This window comes from Centropristis striata, chromosome 14 (assembly GCF_030273125.1).
Source record: "Centropristis striata isolate RG_2023a ecotype Rhode Island chromosome 14, C.striata_1.0, whole genome shotgun sequence".
Lineage (NCBI taxonomy): Eukaryota > Metazoa > Chordata > Actinopteri > Perciformes > Serranidae > Centropristis > Centropristis striata.
Window position 1 is genome coordinate 6,144,977 of NC_081530.1, and position 18,341 is coordinate 6,163,317.

Below are 18,341 nucleotides of genomic sequence, written 5' to 3' on the forward strand. Positions count from 1 at the left end.
ACTTAGAATCTGACCAGTAGGTCACTGTATATTTTGCTGTGGGGTCTATTCTCTGGAGCAGGGGTTCAATTCATTTTACCAAGGGGCCACATGAGATACTGCCAAGGTTGCCGAGGGCCGGAACAATACTCTGAACTTAACTTAATTGGAGTTTTCTCTATTTTTTACTGCTATATTTAACTCCTTCTACATTAACATAGTCATATCATAACATGTTTTGTTTTTTTACCAGTAACAGCTTAAAACCACATAATCTACTGCATTTCATAAAGCAATGAAAATAATATTGAGCATTATAAAATGCAGTAAATAATCCAGTTTTGAGCTTCTACTAGTAAGAATCCATGTTATGATAAGACTATGTTAATGTGGAGTGAGTCAAATACAGCAGAAAAAAATAGGAAAAACTCAATCATTATCTCACATTTTAATTTATTTTAATACTTTATTTTAAACACTATATACATTCAAACCACAAAAACAATATAGAGTGTGTATGGTATGCAGTAAACCAGCAATTTATTAACTTTATTCAAAAAGCAATACGTGTTTTTGACAAGCTAACAAGATAACTCAGTGTTTGTGGAAGGCATTTTCTGTGCAGGTGCCTTTGCACGCATGTACATACGTAAATCGCCTTCAAAATAAAAGCACCGTGGTTGTATTGATTTCTAATTTCCGGGTGACCTCACACGGACTGGATGGGGACAGCCAACAGGTCAGGTGTGGCCCTCCGACCGCCTTATGACCGCGTCTGCTCTGTAGGAATGTGCTCAGTAAACTTCATGGCCTCTGAAGACCATGAATATACATACTAACGTTCCTCGTGGCCTCCCTCTGACTGTGAAGCAGCACTCCAGACTACAGCAACCTACAGGCCCAGAGCAACAGCCCATACCACAGAGTGACTCGCAGATAAACAGTTTTCTTATCTGTAGCTCTCAGCAGTTAGCAGACGTCAGCAGAGCAGCGTTGGGAACATTGAAAAGGAAAAATAATGCGCAGGCCTCTGGCTGCACACCCCAAAACAGGAACGCATCTGTCGCCAAATAGATCAGTCCTACAGCTTGTGCGTCTTGTGCATCCTCGTCAGTACTATGTACCCGAAAAACATCAACAACAACAACAACAACTGAAAAAGAAATGTAGCCCCAAAAAGATAGAAGTAATCATTCTTTGATATCTTACTGAAAACCTCTGCTAAATTATTCTGAACTGGAATGTTAAATCACTCATATTTCATAATAACAATGTTTTGCATTATTTCTGCTAAGCGCACTGAAAAAATTACATTGAGCATTTTTCATTGGAACTGCTTTCTATTCAAGAAACAGACCAAATGAAAAGTGACGTATAATAAAGTAATTGTTAAATGTAATTTAATTATGACATCTGGTAGACATTTCATTTAGGCTATCTACCCATTCTCTGCTACTTATCTGGGTCTGGGTAGTGATGAGAGATGGCAAGTGTCCTTCTCAACACTCACTCATGTAAACCCTTAATTAACTGGCTAACTCTTGGATCTTTCATTCATTCATTATCCTTAACAGCTTATCAGCACTTGGGTCGCGGGGGGCTGGAGCCAATCCCAGCAGACACTGGGCGAGAGGAGAGGTGCATAGAGACAGACAATCATGCTCTCATTCACACCTACGGGCAATTTAGTGCATGTTTTTGGGGTGTGGGAGGAAGCCAGAGTACCTGGTGACAACCCAGAGAGAACATGGAAACTCCACACAGAAGAGCCGATGGCCAGAGTTGAAAGTCCTGCTATGCGGCAGAATGAATCATACAAACATTACTTTCCAGCTTGTGACAAAGAGTCTGTTCACGCCTTGCATCAGAATGCACCTCCACGCTAATAAAACACAAAGTCAACATAGCTAACAGTAAAACATCGGATTACAGGAATGTCTGCAGTAAAATGATATATAAATGGGAATTTGGGTACATTTTATGAACCTAAAACTATAAGGTTATTCTCTACTGTTGTTCCATGTAGACAACTGATTAGCTGACATTACCACCTTGGCAAGGCAGCACTTTTGACTTGTCTCAGTAGGAAAAGGTGAAAAGTGAAATTGATAATGTAAACAATGGATTAGTTCCCATTACTGTCCTGCACAAATCTGACAGCCTGCACTCCTCCCTTCTCTTGTAAACTGCTGCAGCAGACCTTTTTTCACAGGTGTATTTAATAACATTATAGGTGAGCCAGCATGCACTTTGGTGGAATGAAGCCACCTATAATGTTATGTGAGAAGGGAGGAGTGCAGGCTGTCAGATTTGTGCAGATCACCAGAACAAAAACACCAACGTCACTGAGCATATATACATCATAAACACGACATTCACTCAGTGTTTTCTGTGACGACGAATACAGCAGCAGCAGGCAACAACACACTTCCCAAGCCTGAATTGTCTATTTATGTAAATGTGGTCTGACCGATCGAATGTCAAATGTTTCCTCAATGCGCCTCTAGTGCTTTCACACCTGCAGATAGAGCTGTCCATTTGTGGACGGATCACCCAGGACGCATGTCAATAACAAATGTGAACCGGGCCTTAGTTCTGTGGAAAAAAACTGTACTGTTGTGGCCAACATGTTTATGCCCGAGTGGCTGTAAGCAAGGTCAGAACAACTCAAGCTGTACTCACACATACCATGACCATCACGTCCGTATACAACACGTAGGCAGTGCAGGATGTGAAACTCAGTTGCTGGTCTATAGTGTTTGACAGCCAACTGGGGTCAACCACACACGGGATGCAAGGATGCAGATGTGTGCTGCTACTGGAAGTGAATGTTTTATTTGCCCCTTTGCACGCATAGAACGGTGTGAATTGGAGGTAAATATTATAATAATAATAATAATACATTATATTTGTAATGCACTTTACATTACAGGAAATCTCAAAGTGCTACAGGTTAAAAGCACAACATTCTAATTATAAAAATGATTTAAAAAAGGGGAAAAAAACAGCTAAAAACAGAAAACATACATACACAATCTAAAAACCATCTAGATGGGAGGAACCAAAGGTTTTGCTAAAAAGGAATGTTTTTAGTTTTTAGTCCTTTTTTAAAAGTCTCTATGGATTGATATGGAAGATCTCTATGGAGCCTAACCCACAATATTGGTTCCTACAATGAAGGTCCTTCTACAAGTTCCATGTGGTACCTTTCTGGTCCAAAAACAAGGCTGAACCAGAACTTTGATAAAGTGACTATGGAGGGCTGATGTGAAACCAGTCACACAGGAAAGAGAAGACACGCTGGATATTTTTCAACATTTCTTTAATAAAAAAAACAACCCATAGGGTTTCATAAAAAAATACTTGGTTTAAGTGCCAAGGATGCATTGCAAACATACTTTCCCTCAAATCAGTCTTTAACATTGATTGTGCGCTGATAGAACAGCTGTGAAACAACCACAGTGGACATCTCGTAGTAGAATGTTGTCTGAGACAACTGCAGAACGGTGACAATGATTATCCTCACATAAGAAGCGTTCCATGATGTTGGAGCGTCCGTGTTGTATGGATCAATCAATCACCAAGCTGGGATTTGGAACTCAAAGGTGAGAGTTTCACCGACAGAAAAATCCCTCTACACATCAAATACATCACTTGAACAAAACTTTACAAACAAAAACTCTTGTAGGCAGTAGTAAAGCAAAATGCATCAATCAAAAGTGCAATAAAATACAGGAACTTTTCAACCGCTGGCACATAAGAAAATATATATGCTGCACCCAAGGAAGATTATTGTACATGCTGAAATTCTCAAAGGCAACAATATTCCTGATAAAGTCTTGATAGCAACGCAAACTGACTGGACTTTACAAGAATGATTACTCTCGTGAAATCCCTTAAAAGTTCAGGGTTTTTACAGGAATGACAAAGCATCATGTGGAAAAAACAAACCCTAAAGCAGCAAAGATGTCACATGAGCTGAGGGCTGACAATGCAACAATGCTTGACTTCAAAAACAAGTCACAAAGTGGCTGCAATTGGACAGCGAGACCCTAAAAGTTTGAGTCTCTGGAAGGGACAGCTTAGTTAGAAATGTAGCGCTTCAGCTTCTGTGGCTCGACTCTCAGATCAATGACCTGAAGAGCACCAGCAGGAAGTGTCAGGAACAGCGTAGGTGATGAAGCACAGCGATGACAGCGAACAGAGCCTCTTTCTGTCCATCTCCAAAGTCCCGGCTTTACTCCTCTATCCAACACATCTCTGGAGTTTGGACCTTCTGCTCCCTTTCAAGTGCTTCGAATAAATGGTCCCTGAGAACTGGACCTCAGTTACAAACTCTCTGCTGGACTTCAGCAGACCGGCAGCATGCGAGCGTTGCCATTGAACTCCTCCTCAGCCTGGAAAAAAATGATTGTTTTTATTAGATTGAATATCAGTAAAGGTCATTTCTTATCAGTCTGGTTATGCTCACGGACTGAAACAACTTGAGACACCTACCTCACTGTAGGCCGGAGGTGGCGGGAACGGGAAGGCTGGAGCGTTCATGAAGATCGGACTTTCATCACCATCGAAATCGTCCAGGAGCGGCGTGAGAGGCTGGTCCAGGCGGCAGTCTCGAGTGATGTCACAGTAGCTGGGAGGTTCAGATGGCATCCTGAGGGACACCCAGCTCTGTGAGGTGCTGCTGATCGAACTGTCCTGGCTGCTCACGCTGTTGCTGCGGCTACCGAGACCAGCAGTACCAATGACCAGAGGCAGCTCCAGGATCAGCTTCTCACTGCCAGGAATGTGGATGTAAATCTGGCAAAAGGATCACGAAGACATACATTAGCACTGACTTTGAAATCGTAAGATGTATCAACCATAAACGCGGGCTAAATGCAGAAACTTGAGGCTTACCATTAGAGCGTACTCCACACGGATTATGTTGCAGCCCAGCATGGATGGTTTGATCTTAGGCACCCTGATGGTCTTTCCCTGCCAGGCATCGCACATGCCGGAGATGATGTGGTTGCCACGCACCGAAGACAGCTTCTGCCGAAAGATCTTAGTGCGGCCATTGGCCTGGTAGGTGTGTTTGGCAATGATGGCGGCTTTGGGCACCACAATGCGGGAGCAGGTGTTCTCAAACTTAGCATTGATGCAGATGTCTTCGCCTTCGCAGAAGCCACGGCGGTCGATTTTTGCATTCAATGACACCTGGCCATCAGGAATGAACATGCATGTAACTTTCTTCTCCTTCATGCCACCTGTGGGAGACTGAGGAGATGCAGGGAGGTAAGACTACAGCGCTACATCATAAAAAATTAAACAAATGGAGTTGAGTTCAGTGGCAGTGAACTCACCAGCAGGTCTGGGGTGTTGACATCCAGGGGCTCCTCCACCTCAAAAGCTTTCTTACACTCTAAGACGGGCTGCTGCGGCCTCTCCATCAGAGCCTTCACATAGTACTGGACATAGCCAAACTTCCCCTTGTATGAAGACACCAGCTGTCTGCAGGAGTACATGAAAGAAAATTAAAACCAAAGGCATTCTAGAAAGTACAACTCAACCAAGAGCCACACATTCAAAGATGATGTGTTGATATGTATATTTAAATAAAACATATTGCTTTACCCTTCATGGGGGAGCTCAAATCCAAAGCTGTACTCATATTTGTTTCCAGGCCTTAAGACGACGGATCCATCAGAGTCTGGAAGGAAGAAATTAAACATTAAATAGATTGTCTTTACTGGGGGATTTACCACTGTCTCCAGTGTGGCTGACTGGATAACACTGACAGCTGTTATTTCTACATGGGAAAGTCCAGGAGACTAGCTCTAGTCTGCTCTACCATTCCTCAGCGAAAATGGAAGTATTCCCATTTGTAACAAGCAGCAATGACTTAATGAGACAGCTGCTGTCAGTACTAGTAATTCATTCAAATGACACTGACACATGATACTTTGATACAAAACAGACTGGTGATGTGTAACAGCAGTGACAATGTGAAAAATGGTGCGTACCCGTTGGCTGGTCGTCCAGTCGCAGCACCTCTTCATGTCGGAGGTACTCGGCCTGCTGCTTGCACCGCTGCTTGCCTTTAGCGTACTCCACCTTGGCGTTGCCCAGAAAAAGCACCTTCACTGCGGACACACGGGAGATCTCGTTCACTTCCACCTCTACCCGACCGGACACCTTCTCCCCGCCGCAGTAAAAAGTCTTACTGGGGTCCGTAAAGATAATCTGAAAGGTTTTCACCCTCTTCGCCATAGCAACCATGATTGCTGTATTTGGGGTATTCGACACTGAGATAAAAATGTGACTGTAACAGTTCACCTCGGTCCCGAATTGGTGCTACTGCTTCAACTTCAACTCCACTCTGCTGTAAACAAAGGCTGTACTTCTGGTTTTATATGGAGAGCCTCATGAGCGGAGGGTGAACAGCATGGCTCAGCGCGTGCACACTGCTCCCATTGGTGGAAAAGCTTTGTTTGTGTCGGCTCTAGCCAATCAGCGGCCAGAACCGACGCGTGGACACCGCATGGCTGCGAGAATGTAGAGCGTGCTCAGCAGATGCCAGCACAGGAAGTGGAAAGCAGACAGAAGTACATTTGTAGTAAACAGAGTCAGAGCTGGGAACATCTGGGTATCGATCAGGCCAATGAGTCATTACAGTGTTCTGTTTCGTTATCACGCACATTGATCCTGTCATTACTATCACCAGGGTTAGGATTAAAAAATGCTACCAAAACATACAAAAAGCTACAGTCATTGTATAGAAAAAAACAGCATGGGTGTTGGCTACTGTATAGACAGTGCTGGAAAAAGTATTCAGATCTCTTACTTAAGTAAAAGTACTAATACCACACTGTGAAATCACTCCACTATAAGCAAAAGTCCCGCATTAAAAACGTACTGAAGTAAAAGGACTAAAGTATCAGCGTCAAAATGTACTTAAAGTATCAAAAGTAAAAGTACTTGTGATGCAGAATGGATCGACTCAGATTGTTAAATATATTCTACATATATTATTACAATTATTATTATTTATGTAAGCAGCGTTTTACTGTTGTCAAGGTATTCTAACTACTTAATATACTTTTTTGTGGTTTAGTTTATAAAAATGTTTAATCGTACATATTTGCCATATGTAGTGATGTTGAAGTATAAAGTTACATTAATGGAAACACGCAAGTTAAGTAGATTAAAAACTTACTGAAGTAAAAGGACCAAAGTATCAGTGTCAAAATGTACTTAAAGTATCAAAAGTAAAAGTACTCGTTATACAGAATGACCCACTCAGACTGTTTTATATATTCCAAATATATTATTGGATGATTATTATTGATGCATTTATGTAAGTAACATTTTAATTTTGCAAAGAAAGATAATTTTAACTACTTAATATACTGTTATGAGGTTTAATTTAAAAAATGTCCAATCACTTTTAATTGATCATGTTTTTATGTTAAATCTCGAAGTAACTAAAGCTGTCAGATAAAGGTAGTGGAGTAAAAAGTACAATATTTGCCTCTTAATGTAGTTGAGTAGAAGTATAAAGTTACATAAAATGGAAATACTCAAGTAAAGTACAAGTGCCTCAAAATGATACTTAAGTACAGTACTTGAGTAAATGTACTTAGTTACATTCCACCACTGTGTATATATATATATAAGGTGGTAAAGCTTTCAGAAGAAACATCTAAATCAAATCTATATTTGGTGTGACCAGGCTTTTTTTTTCCCACAAGATTTTTGCACAGTACTGAATATTTGGGCACTTTTATGCCTTTACTATTTGGCTATGTGTGATGTGCCATGTATTGACTGTTTATCTGGGCAGTCTGTGGCTAGGACTGAAGTGCCCTTGAGCAAGGCACCTAACCCCCCTCCACAGCTCCCCGGGTGCAATAATGTGCTGCCCACTGCTCCTTGCATGGTGTGTTCACTTGTGTGTAAAAAAAATGATGGGTTAAATGCAGAGGTTGAATTTCCCCATTGTGGGATTAATAAAGTAATCTTCAATCTCTGTGTTGCAAATAACATTTTAGCAAACCTTATCCTCAAAGGAGATTTTATGCAGCCATAATGCATAATAAAATACATTTTTGTGAGCAATGCCCATACTACATTTTTAAACATAATAATCAATGCAGAATGTTCATACTGGATTGTTTCCTGGAAATCTTTAAATGCTATTTTTTTTATTTGTGCACTTCAAATATCTATACAACTATTGCGTATCTAAAGGTGCAAAATGCATTGTCTTGCATAGGAAACAACTGTAGAACTAGAAAGTTACTGAGTGTCCTGAGTGTAATGTGTGTGAATGATGTCACGTGAGCTGCACAGCCCAGTGTTTTCCCCGGGGACACAGACATGAAGCTGTTTTTATACCTCTTCCATTTTGTGACCTTTCACCCACTTCTTTGGCGATACCATCGGGATACTGTACCACCACAGAGCCTTTCAAGGAGTTCTCCACCCAGGATGAGTCACCCTGCCCTGATTGAGTGTAACTCATAGGTGTAACTGAAGGCCCACGCTATCTGCAGAGCTTGCTTATGAAGAGACAGTTAATATTTTTTCCTGGAAAGAATATCAAGTAGGGTTGGCACGATGCATCAGAGTAATTAATTATGTCAATGGCATTTAACCATTGATTTGCATGCATGAATGCATGTTTAAACAAGGTGGTGCCAAGTCCTGTAGGTGCATGTGTGTGCCCAGGGGCTCTCGGGTCATGAAGTGTTCATGCCCGTCCTAAAGAGAAGAAAGAAGTGAAAGACAGCTCCTCCCTGAGAATGAAGCTGTAAAGACTGCTCACTAGTGGAGGAAATATGCATCTACAGTTGTCAACATGGATTTTTGTTGACTGTTCAATCAACCAAGTTATACAGATCTAACTGGCTTTTTCTGTCCAGTGGTGGGGAAGAAGTATTCAGATACCTTACTTCAGTAAAAGTACTAATACCACACTGTGAAATCACTCCACTACAGTAAAAGTCCTGCATTCAAAACTTACTGAATTAAAAATACAAGTATCAGCATCAAAATGTACTTAAAGTATCAAAAGTAAAAGTATTTGTTATATAGAATGAACCCACTCAGATTGTTTTATATATTCAAAATATATTACTTGATTATTTGAATTGATGCATTAATGTTATGTTTATTTTAATTTTGTAAAGGTCAGACTCATTTGAACTACTTACATTTAAAAAAAATTAAGTCTAATCACTTTAAATTGATCATGTTTCATGTTAAATCCTGACCTGAAAAGTAACTAAAGCTGTATTATTATTATTATTGAGGCATTTACATGAGTAGCATTTTAATGTTGTCAAGGTAGGGCTCATTTTAACTACCTGTTATTTAATTTAAAATATGTCTTATCACTTAAATGAATTTGCCTCAAAATGTAGTGAAGTAAAAGTATAGATTAACAGAAAATGGAAATACTCAAGCAAAGTACAAGTACCTCAAAATCATACTTAATTATAGTACTTGAGTAAATGTACTTTTCACCTCTGGTACTAACATATCAAAATCTGCTATTACTAACATGGGTCTTGATCTGTGTGATATATTTTTTCTACTACCACTATAAATATTAGCTGTATTTCAATTATTATAGTTGTTAGTGCTATTGTAATGCTGTGCATCCCTCCTCCCTCCTCTGACCTCTCGTCTCCTTCCCAGCTCTTCCTTCTTCCTCCCATGTCTTAGCTCCCTCCTCTAACCTACATTGAGAGCTGAGAGCTTGTAGGAAGAAGGTGGCTATAAAAGGGCCTGAGAGCTGGAAGGGAGGAGAATGAACAAAGGGCAGGAAACAGGAGAAATGAGGGAGCTGGGAGGAGGAAGGAGGAAGCTGGAATGGAGGGGAGGGATGAGGGAAGCTATGAGCACGGAGCCAGGAGGTCAGCCTGAGAGTACTGAGTATGTAGGAGGACAGTCCTGTGTGTTCTACATGGACCTGTAATGTTTTGCCGTCCAAATTCTGCCACTATTAGACAATCGCTGTGAGGGCACCTCATTAAGGCAAGTAGTTCTGAGCTGTTTGGCTATGCTTTTTGCTGTGCTTACAGCTCACTATGCCAAGGCCTGTTTCACCTACAGTTTGGCAACAACCCAATTTTTTTATTGGTTTTCTAGTTACTGTCATGTGCTGATTTGTTATTACATTTTGTAGCCTGGGTCTCTGTAGCAGAGTGCATGTGTAGGCTCCTTTATTACTTGGTTTCTGATTTTAATTCAGGGGCCTGAACATCCCACAAGAGAGGCTGGAGAGGCAGGGCACACCCTGGACAGGTCACAAGACTATCACAGGGCTGACAGACAACCATTCATACTCATTCATTCCTATGTGTAATTTAGTCACCAGTTAAACCTAAGCGGCATGTCTTTGGACTATGGGAGAAGCCAGAGAGAACATGCAAAAGTGTCTTTTTATATATATATATATATTAAAGACCAATTTTAATGGATGCTACATCTCCTGCCTCCTAGTATAACAAACCTGTGTGACTTTGTGCTAGTATTGGTCTGAGGTAAACATTTCCTTGAGTGAAATTTCCAGGATGGCAGTCATTTCGGTCTTTCTCAGGTTACATGTTATATGCAAAGTGATAGGAACTCATATTGGATATGTGGGTGCACTTATATAGCGCTTTACACTACACTCACATTCATACTGCCACCATTGGGAAATAATTCACGCCGATGAACGCAGCATCAGGAGCAATTTAGGGTTCAGTATCTTGCTCAAGGGTATTTTGACATGTAGGCTGCCATGGTCGGGGATCGAACCACCGAACAACTCTAGCAAGCCACAATCATGATTATATGCTTCATTATATTGTCTGAAAGTTGGCCAGATTTTACTTCTCCAATGGTTTTCTGATCCAGGGCACTTAAGATCAGCTTCTGCTGTAGGTGGCAGCTGAACTAAAATCAGTTTGAAAAAAAGGCTATAAGACAAGTTTTTATTCTCTTTTGTTAATAAATGAGACCAGAATCAAGTAGTTATGAAATTAAATATTTTATTTGGCATTTAGTGCAGAGTTGACAAAGGACAAGGCAGGAATTTGATGCAGTCAAGATGCATAGCTGCCCCAAAGTCAGAAAATGAGACAATTTTATCCTGCAGGGAGTGACAGCCGTCCTGACAGATCTCAGCTGGTCACCAATGGCTCTGCATCACTCTGAAAATACAGAAGACAGTTCAGCTATGAAACTCATCAGAAATGTCCATTTGCTGCAGTCAAATTCATTTGACAGTGAAACATACATTTACAGACTAATACAATAAAAGGAAAGGCAGGACATGTTCCCACCAGGTCTTCTCAGCAGGCTGCTGGAGAAGCCCAGTGGGATGATTTTTGTTTTCTGGTCAATTCCACAGCAAGTCAGGAACAGAGAGTCCTGAAAGCCTTGGTATATGACCAAACACCACTGAAAGCATGCTTTAAATATGGATGATCACGGCAACATTGAGCAATTTTAAAAGTGGCTGCTTCACCTACACTTGTTTGCTCAATCTGGCAGCTCAGAAGATCTATACAATCAGCACAGTATAAAGACTTAGTGTTGCCAACTCAGCATCTAACCAACTCTCTCCCCTTCTGTTCATAAGTTACGGTGATGTCATTAAAAAGCTTTAGCTAGACCCCAGTTTTCACACCAACCCTGTTTTCTAGTAACTTTCAGTTCAACACTCACCTGTATAGCAGAGTCCCTGCTGAATCCTGGGATAACGAGTTTATCCTTTACAGCAGCAGAAACCTGGAGGAACAAAGGGGGTTAAACATGAGGGATGTGTTGACCATCAGCACATGAAGCTAATTAGTGCAATACTTAATATGGGTCAGAGCCAGTTGGACACATTCACCCAGTCATTTATCAGTGGATATACTTTCAAACCCTAGCATAGAGAGTATTAACATTTAGTGAGACACAGTAGAAAGAAATCTGGTCCCATCTTCCACTCCGAAGAGATTGTTTCAACAAACATACCAGGACTCCAAGCACAGGCAGCATGGAGACCAACGATGCCAGATGTTGAGTTTGTCTAGCACTGACTTTTGAACTAACCAGCTGATGAACCAACTGGCTGCAGATACCACACAGTGCTGTAGTTCATTATGTACAGCTAGCCATTAGAGATGTAATCACAGAAACAAACACTTACTGCTGTCACAAGTTCACGAGTTTCATGCTCCGGCCATCACAGCGACCTGAAGGGGGAGGGGAGAAACATATTCACTTAACAGTCCTAACAGACAAGCACAACCCCATTGTGATGAGGTCATGTTAACTGGATATGCAAATGTAAATAAACATGCAACTGAAAGGGGCTGCTAGTGTTCTGCAGTAATATCCCACAAGGCTCATGGAGTGAGCATGTGGGTAAAGCGAGACCACAGATTTACTCTCCGAGGCATTTCCAACGACATGACCCTACAGTTAAAGGTCCGTCGGGATAGACCTCAGCTTCCACTGGTGGACACCACTCCTCCATAACAACAACTCTCTGCTTAACACTCACCTGTGTTGCGGAGCACCTGCAGAAGCCTGGAGTACTGACGTCATCCATTACTGCAGCAGAAACCTGAAGGTCATAGGAGAGAGTGACGCATCAGTTTATATGTTCTACAGACATTTACTGTTAGAGTCAATGAAAGGAAAACAATGCAATTCATACAGTGTTATTTACACATGCATTTTGCATCTTTACTCTTATTTTCTCATTTAGCATTTACATCAAATTTGTGAGCTTTTTGAAGACAGTTTCCATACAAGTCAAGACTTCATAGCAGCTACATCTGAGACAGTTTTACATTTATCATTAATTGATTGATCAAAATAACTGCCTTGGCATGTGGGACACACCTAATGCCTTCTGACACAGCAGTATGCCACTTATTCTCATCTTTGCACAAATCTAAAAAAAATGAAACAGCTATAAACAGGGGGGAGCCATCTACAGATGAATCTCAATAAATTTGAATATGATGGAAAAGTCCATTTCCAGTAGTTCAAGTCAAATACCAAATATTGAGTCATATAGATGGACACTTTTCAGAGGCCAACATTTCCATATTAAACACTTAAAAATTGGTCTTTTGTATTCTTTTTTGAGACACTGAATTTGAGGTCTTCATTAAATGTAAGCCATAACCATAAGAATAATAAAGAATAAATTAAGACATGAAATGTTTCATTCTGTGTTATGGATCTAGTTAATGTGTTATTTCCACTTTTTGGATTTAATTACTGATATAAATTAACTTTATGATATTCCAATTTATTTATATGCACCTGTAAGTACTAATGCAGGGTCCAGATATTGGTTTTAAGGAGAGTGTGTTTCAACAAACATACCAGGACTCCAAACACAAGCAGCATGGAGACCAACGATGCCAGATGTTGAGTTTGTCTAGCACTGGCTTTTGAACTAACCAGCTGATGAACCAACTGGCTGCAGATACCACACAGTGCTGTCATTAAGTACTGCACTGCACATTACTTTTAAGACACATTCCCTTTTCCCCCTGGCATCACATTTGCCTCAGTTGCTTGTTTGTACTTACATGATGTTGCATCAGTGCTGAAGGCCAGGGCAATGAGGAGACCTGCAGGAGGCAGAACAATGTGATCACATGTTCCAGGAGCACACAGTGAGTTATCAGTGCAGAATGTTGTTCAGAGAGGCAGCTTTCACTCACACATCAGAGCAGTTGAACATATTTTGCCAATCATCATGACACTTTGTCAACAATGGATGTGTTGCGTCATAAAACTTACCCTGCTGGCCTGACATCATCTTCAGTACCTGCAACAGACACAGGATAGTTTAAATTCACTGCCATTGAAAAACCATTACTTTTCTATCATTTTCACAGCTGTCACTTCCCATAAGTAACACTACTACATTCTGCAGCAGTGGGTTGCAAGGGAATTAAATGCTCTATGCACTATAGGAGCTCTACGGCCCACATGACAGGACCAGAGCTCATACTGTGCCAACACTGTAATTGCCATTTTCTACCTAATGTGAAGTTGAAAATATACATGTGGCCAGTTCTTGTTGGCTCCCATTAGTATTAGGGGGCAGAGTGAGCTGAGTCAGCATGCAGAAACTCAACTAAACCTACGAAGTGTTTAGTTGAGTATGATGTTTGGCTGCAACAAGTAAATTAAAAGTAATTGATAAGAGTTTGCAACTAATCTGACCTACTAGTCTGGTCCATGTTATGATGCACTGAATCATGCATGTTACTCCAGCTGGCTTAGTCTACAGTGGCCCTCTGAGGGTTGTTTAGAAGGTAGTTATTGGAGGGAAAGGTAGATTTTTTTTCTCTCCAACTTACCTCATGTCCCAGAGGACCAGCACAAACTGCAGGACAGCCTTTCATCCATCACATTCAGCAATAAAGCCATATCCTGCAAGAGAGGTTGGTTTTAATTTCATATACTCCTACATCATCTTTTCAGAGGATTTCATGCATCTCTAAACCAGTAAACAGAGGGTAAATGTGCCAGGCCTCATTGTCACCATTCTGCAACCAACAGTACAGAGATGAAAGCAAAACCTGACTTTCTCTAGCCACTGTTGTCCTGGGATCAGCCCACTGCACAGGACAACCCCTGAGCAGTCAACTGTGGCAAAGGACACCAAGCGACAATAAATAGTTCCAATAAAACTACTTGTGACATGTAATTTGGCTTTGACTGAACATTTGTTCTCACTTTGTCATAAAAATATCAGGATATTCCCAGTTTGTTCAAAGTTCTCAAATGTAATACTTTTAACTTTCTGTATCTTGCTTCTTGTTTTGTAAACAAAAAACCTTGATTGTGAGTGGCAGAAATACTATTGTATATTGTATGAAAGTAAGCACTGTATGATAATGCCCTCACAAAATAAAAATTTCGATATTCAGCCTAAATATATCAGGATATGACTTTTGGTCCATATCGCCCAGCTGGTCAAAAAAAATGTGCCAACACATTTCAGTGTGTTGGTTTCGAGTTTAACATGAAGAGAAGGCGGCACGTTGTGCTGGTTAGTGACGGCGAGAGCCTCTGAATGGGCCTGTAGTGTAACTGGCATGTGGCAAACTACGTCCAAATCAAGGAAACATACTGAAATAATATTTTTCATTGGTCATGTAAACCACAATCGAAATCCCGTCGGATTAGTTTGTACATGTTTACGTAGAAATCCGCCCTTTGACGGTAAATTACCCCATTTTGGTTTGTAGCAGGAGCTGCAGGGTAGAAGTTACCGACCATTCACTTCTAATAAAGCCTTACCAAAGCATGCACAACACCTGAAGCCCGATGGGGTCTGCATCAGGACTTCTTTAGATCCGTTCAGACCCGACGGATCATAATCCAACATGTAGCACGTGTAAGGAAGCCGTTAGCTACTTTAGCATCTCGCTAGCTCAGAGCTACCTTTATTGGTGGCCGTTATGAGGACGTCTTGTTACAAACGTTGAATATAATTAACATTAACCTAACGTTACTTAACCACGGCGGTCGTAGGTACAGCTATGTATAAAGTGTGTTTAGTTTTTTCACCTACTTGCTTTCTGGTGGAGACAACACTGGACACGGTGGCGGCGCTAAGAGGACTCTTAGCCGCGCCGCACCAGTATTTATAGGAAGAGTTACGTCAGTTGAAACCGCTTTGCGACAGCCGCTTCTGCATTCACGGCAGCTCGGAAATCGTGACTGCGAAGTTTTTTTTTTTTTTTTTTTTCGATTTAATAAACTTTAATTTTTTGACGAGCATATGAGAAGCTGCTGTTTTTGTTGTTATTTTCACACTGTATACAAAGAAAAGCATTTTTTACAAGAATCACATTTGTTTATTTAGTTCTGCTGTTATTACAAAAAACTTATTTTTTCTTTTTTAAGGTAAAGACACAATGTGTAAGCAGTCAATAATAGGCATTTTATTCTTAAAACTTGGCCCCGTTGTCAGTAATTTCAACATTTGAGATTACAAAACCTTGATAGTGTAAACAGCCTTGCATAACGGAAATTTTAGTGTTAATAGTAAACACCCTGCCAACACAAACAATTGCAACCACAAAGCTTGAGTACATAATCTCCAACCAAAAGATCTGCTGCGAAGTTTTGGTGAACTGCATATCATGGACATAATAAATACATAATAGACATAATAAAGACCTTGCTATCAGTGTGCAGTGGTGTAAGAAGTATTCAGATCTCTTACTGAAGTAAAAGTACTAATACCACACTGTGAAATGACTCCACTACAAGGAAAACTCCTGCATTCAAACTTACTGAAGCAAAAGTACAAAAGTATCAGCATCAAAATGTAATTAACCCTGTAAGACCCAGTATTGCAGAATTACAACAATTTTGGTTAACCCCAAAAAACCTCTACATTTTTTTTTTTTTATTGGTTCAACCACATTAACATGATCATTGGGTCCTATTGTTTGTTCTCACAATGCGATTGGATCCAACATTTGTATATAAGGCCCGCCCTTGGGTCAAGAAGTCACACAACTTCCAATTTTTTGATCGAGCAACATCCCTTCGATTTACTGGACTGGATTAATCTGATTCAAGTTAGTAAAATGCTTTGAATATTTTTTTGTGTGTTTATTACAGTGTCTAGAACATGAACATATGTAGTGTTTGTGGAAAATGTGCCCTACATTTTATTTAGAGCTTGTTTTATAAGTGTTGCAATATTACAACGTTGGGTCAGAGTGGTAGTCAAAACAGCCCTGTTTTTGAGAGGAATGTCTTGAGAGGAACTTCAATTAAAATTTTTACAATATAACTTTAAACTACACATGATTTACACATTCTAGCCTGAGCCTTATATTGAATTACATATTTATTGTATTAGAAACTAAAGTGCAAAGATATATTGCTGTATCTAAACATTTTCATTTACTTATAATGATTTTTAACCACCTTCAACACTCTCAGTATTTTCTCCTTATCACAGAATGCAGGACTTTTTACCAAAGAAATTCTGTTTGTGCATGTCTGCCCTTTGTCTTAGTCTCTATTGATAAGAAAATGCTCCTATCAATTCATAGTCAAAGCAGTTGTGGGGGATGCTCCTGGTGCACTTGTTGCATTGTTCTGGAACAGGTGCTAATGTTCAGGAATGTAAGGTGTGGTTGTAAGGTGGAGGCTACATGCATTCCTATTAGGATGATAATCACAGTCTACGATAGGTCAATCATACAGTATTGTATGGCCTGTGAAATGTGTGAATTGGCTACTTCAGTGCAATGTGTAAACACTTCAAAATGAAATCAGTCTCCCCACCAGCCCATCTTTCCTGCTCGTCATCCGGAATCTAGTAAGCATGTGTGCTATTTGTATATACAGTTATATATATTTGTTTCAATTTTATTTTTTCCATTTCAGAATGCCACCAGCAAAGAGAGATCCTCGATACAGTGTGCAGGACGTAATTTCCATCGTCCAAAACGGAGAGAGTGATGTGGACCTGGATTTTGACGACACTGATGCAAGTGACGAAGAATCAGATAGCGATGCCTGCGTGGACAAAGAAAACAGAGAACCTGATTGCCCATCCAATGTGGACATTGAGCCCCCATCAAACAGACACACCATGCCCCGTGACAGATATCGCTGGCAAAAAAAAGATTTTATCAGTCCCAATACTGATTTTTCTGGTCCAGCTCTCACAGATGATGTCACCTCCATCCACACACCACTGCACTACTTCCAGAAGTTTGTGTCAGAAGACATGATTGAAGCTCTGGCAACAAACACAAATGAGTACAGCGTTCAAAATCACGGAAGATCAGTCAACACAAATACTAAAGAAATACAGACAGTATTGGGCATGTACCTGAGGATGGGCCTGGTACAAATGCCTGGAGCCCGTATGTACTGGGAGACGGACACGCGGCACCCACCTGTTGCTGATGTGATGCCACGCAACAGATTCCAATTGCTGTTGACAACATTGCATTTTGTAAACAATTTTACAGTGTCGGAGACTGAAAAGAGGGACAAACTCTGGAAACTCAGACCATGGCTGGATTCACTCAGAGAGAACTGCCTGCAGGTGGTACCAGAAGAGCACAATTCTGTGCATGAGATGATGATACCTTTCAAGGGGAAGTTCAGCAGCATCAAGCAGTATATGCGAGGCAAGCCACACCCATTGGGGTTTAAAGTATGGGTGAGAGCTGGAGTCTCTGGCATGATGCTTGACTTTGATGTTTACCAAGGGAGCATCAATGGAGGTCGAGTCAAATCTGAACTTGGACTGTCAGGTGACGTTGTGATGAAGCTTGCCTCCACACTTCCAAAGGGTCAAAATTACAAGATCTACGCAGACAACT

The 18,341-nt window shown here is 40.7% G+C and overlaps 1 protein-coding gene, 1 long non-coding RNA gene and 4 other non-coding genes across 7 annotated transcripts; all 6 read right to left on the reverse strand.

The window, feature by feature from the left end:
- Positions 1 to 3,284: 3,284 nt before the first annotated feature.
- On the reverse strand, positions 3,285 to 6,351 carry txnipa (thioredoxin interacting protein a). Its single transcript, XM_059349687.1, has 6 exons — positions 5,985 to 6,351; positions 5,596 to 5,671; positions 5,325 to 5,472; positions 4,879 to 5,238; positions 4,477 to 4,779; positions 3,285 to 4,376 (listed from the first exon to the last, which is right to left on the reverse strand). Exons 1-6 carry the CDS (start codon positions 6,238 to 6,240, stop codon positions 4,329 to 4,331), a joined length of 1,191 nt encoding a protein of 396 aa, XP_059205670.1. The 5' UTR covers positions 6,241 to 6,351; the 3' UTR covers positions 3,285 to 4,328.
- Positions 6,352 to 10,986: 4,635 nt separating this feature from the next.
- On the reverse strand, positions 10,987 to 15,588 carry LOC131985664 (uncharacterized). Of its 2 annotated transcripts, none has more exons than XR_009395650.1 (8): positions 15,280 to 15,588; positions 14,334 to 14,406; positions 13,768 to 13,795; positions 13,554 to 13,595; positions 12,509 to 12,571; positions 12,152 to 12,197; positions 11,683 to 11,745; positions 10,987 to 11,165 (listed from the first exon to the last, which is right to left on the reverse strand). It is a non-coding gene; the product is annotated as an uncharacterized LOC131985664 (long non-coding RNA). The 2 variants fall into 2 exon arrangements; XR_009395651.1 differs by having other exon boundaries at positions 15,554 to 15,575.
- On the reverse strand, positions 11,957 to 12,094 carry LOC131985684 (small nucleolar RNA SNORA8). The gene has a single exon (XR_009395665.1). It is a non-coding gene; the product is annotated as a small nucleolar RNA SNORA8 (small nucleolar RNA).
- On the reverse strand, positions 12,322 to 12,454 carry LOC131985690 (small nucleolar RNA SNORA18). Its single transcript, XR_009395672.1, has one exon. It is a non-coding gene; the product is annotated as a small nucleolar RNA SNORA18 (small nucleolar RNA).
- LOC131985685 (small nucleolar RNA SNORA8) lies at positions 13,323 to 13,462 on the reverse strand. The gene has a single exon (XR_009395666.1). It is a non-coding gene; the product is annotated as a small nucleolar RNA SNORA8 (small nucleolar RNA).
- Positions 13,660 to 13,731, reverse strand: LOC131985681 (small nucleolar RNA Z40). Its single transcript, XR_009395662.1, has one exon. It is a non-coding gene; the product is annotated as a small nucleolar RNA Z40 (small nucleolar RNA).
- Positions 15,589 to 18,341: the final 2,753 nt, after the last annotated feature.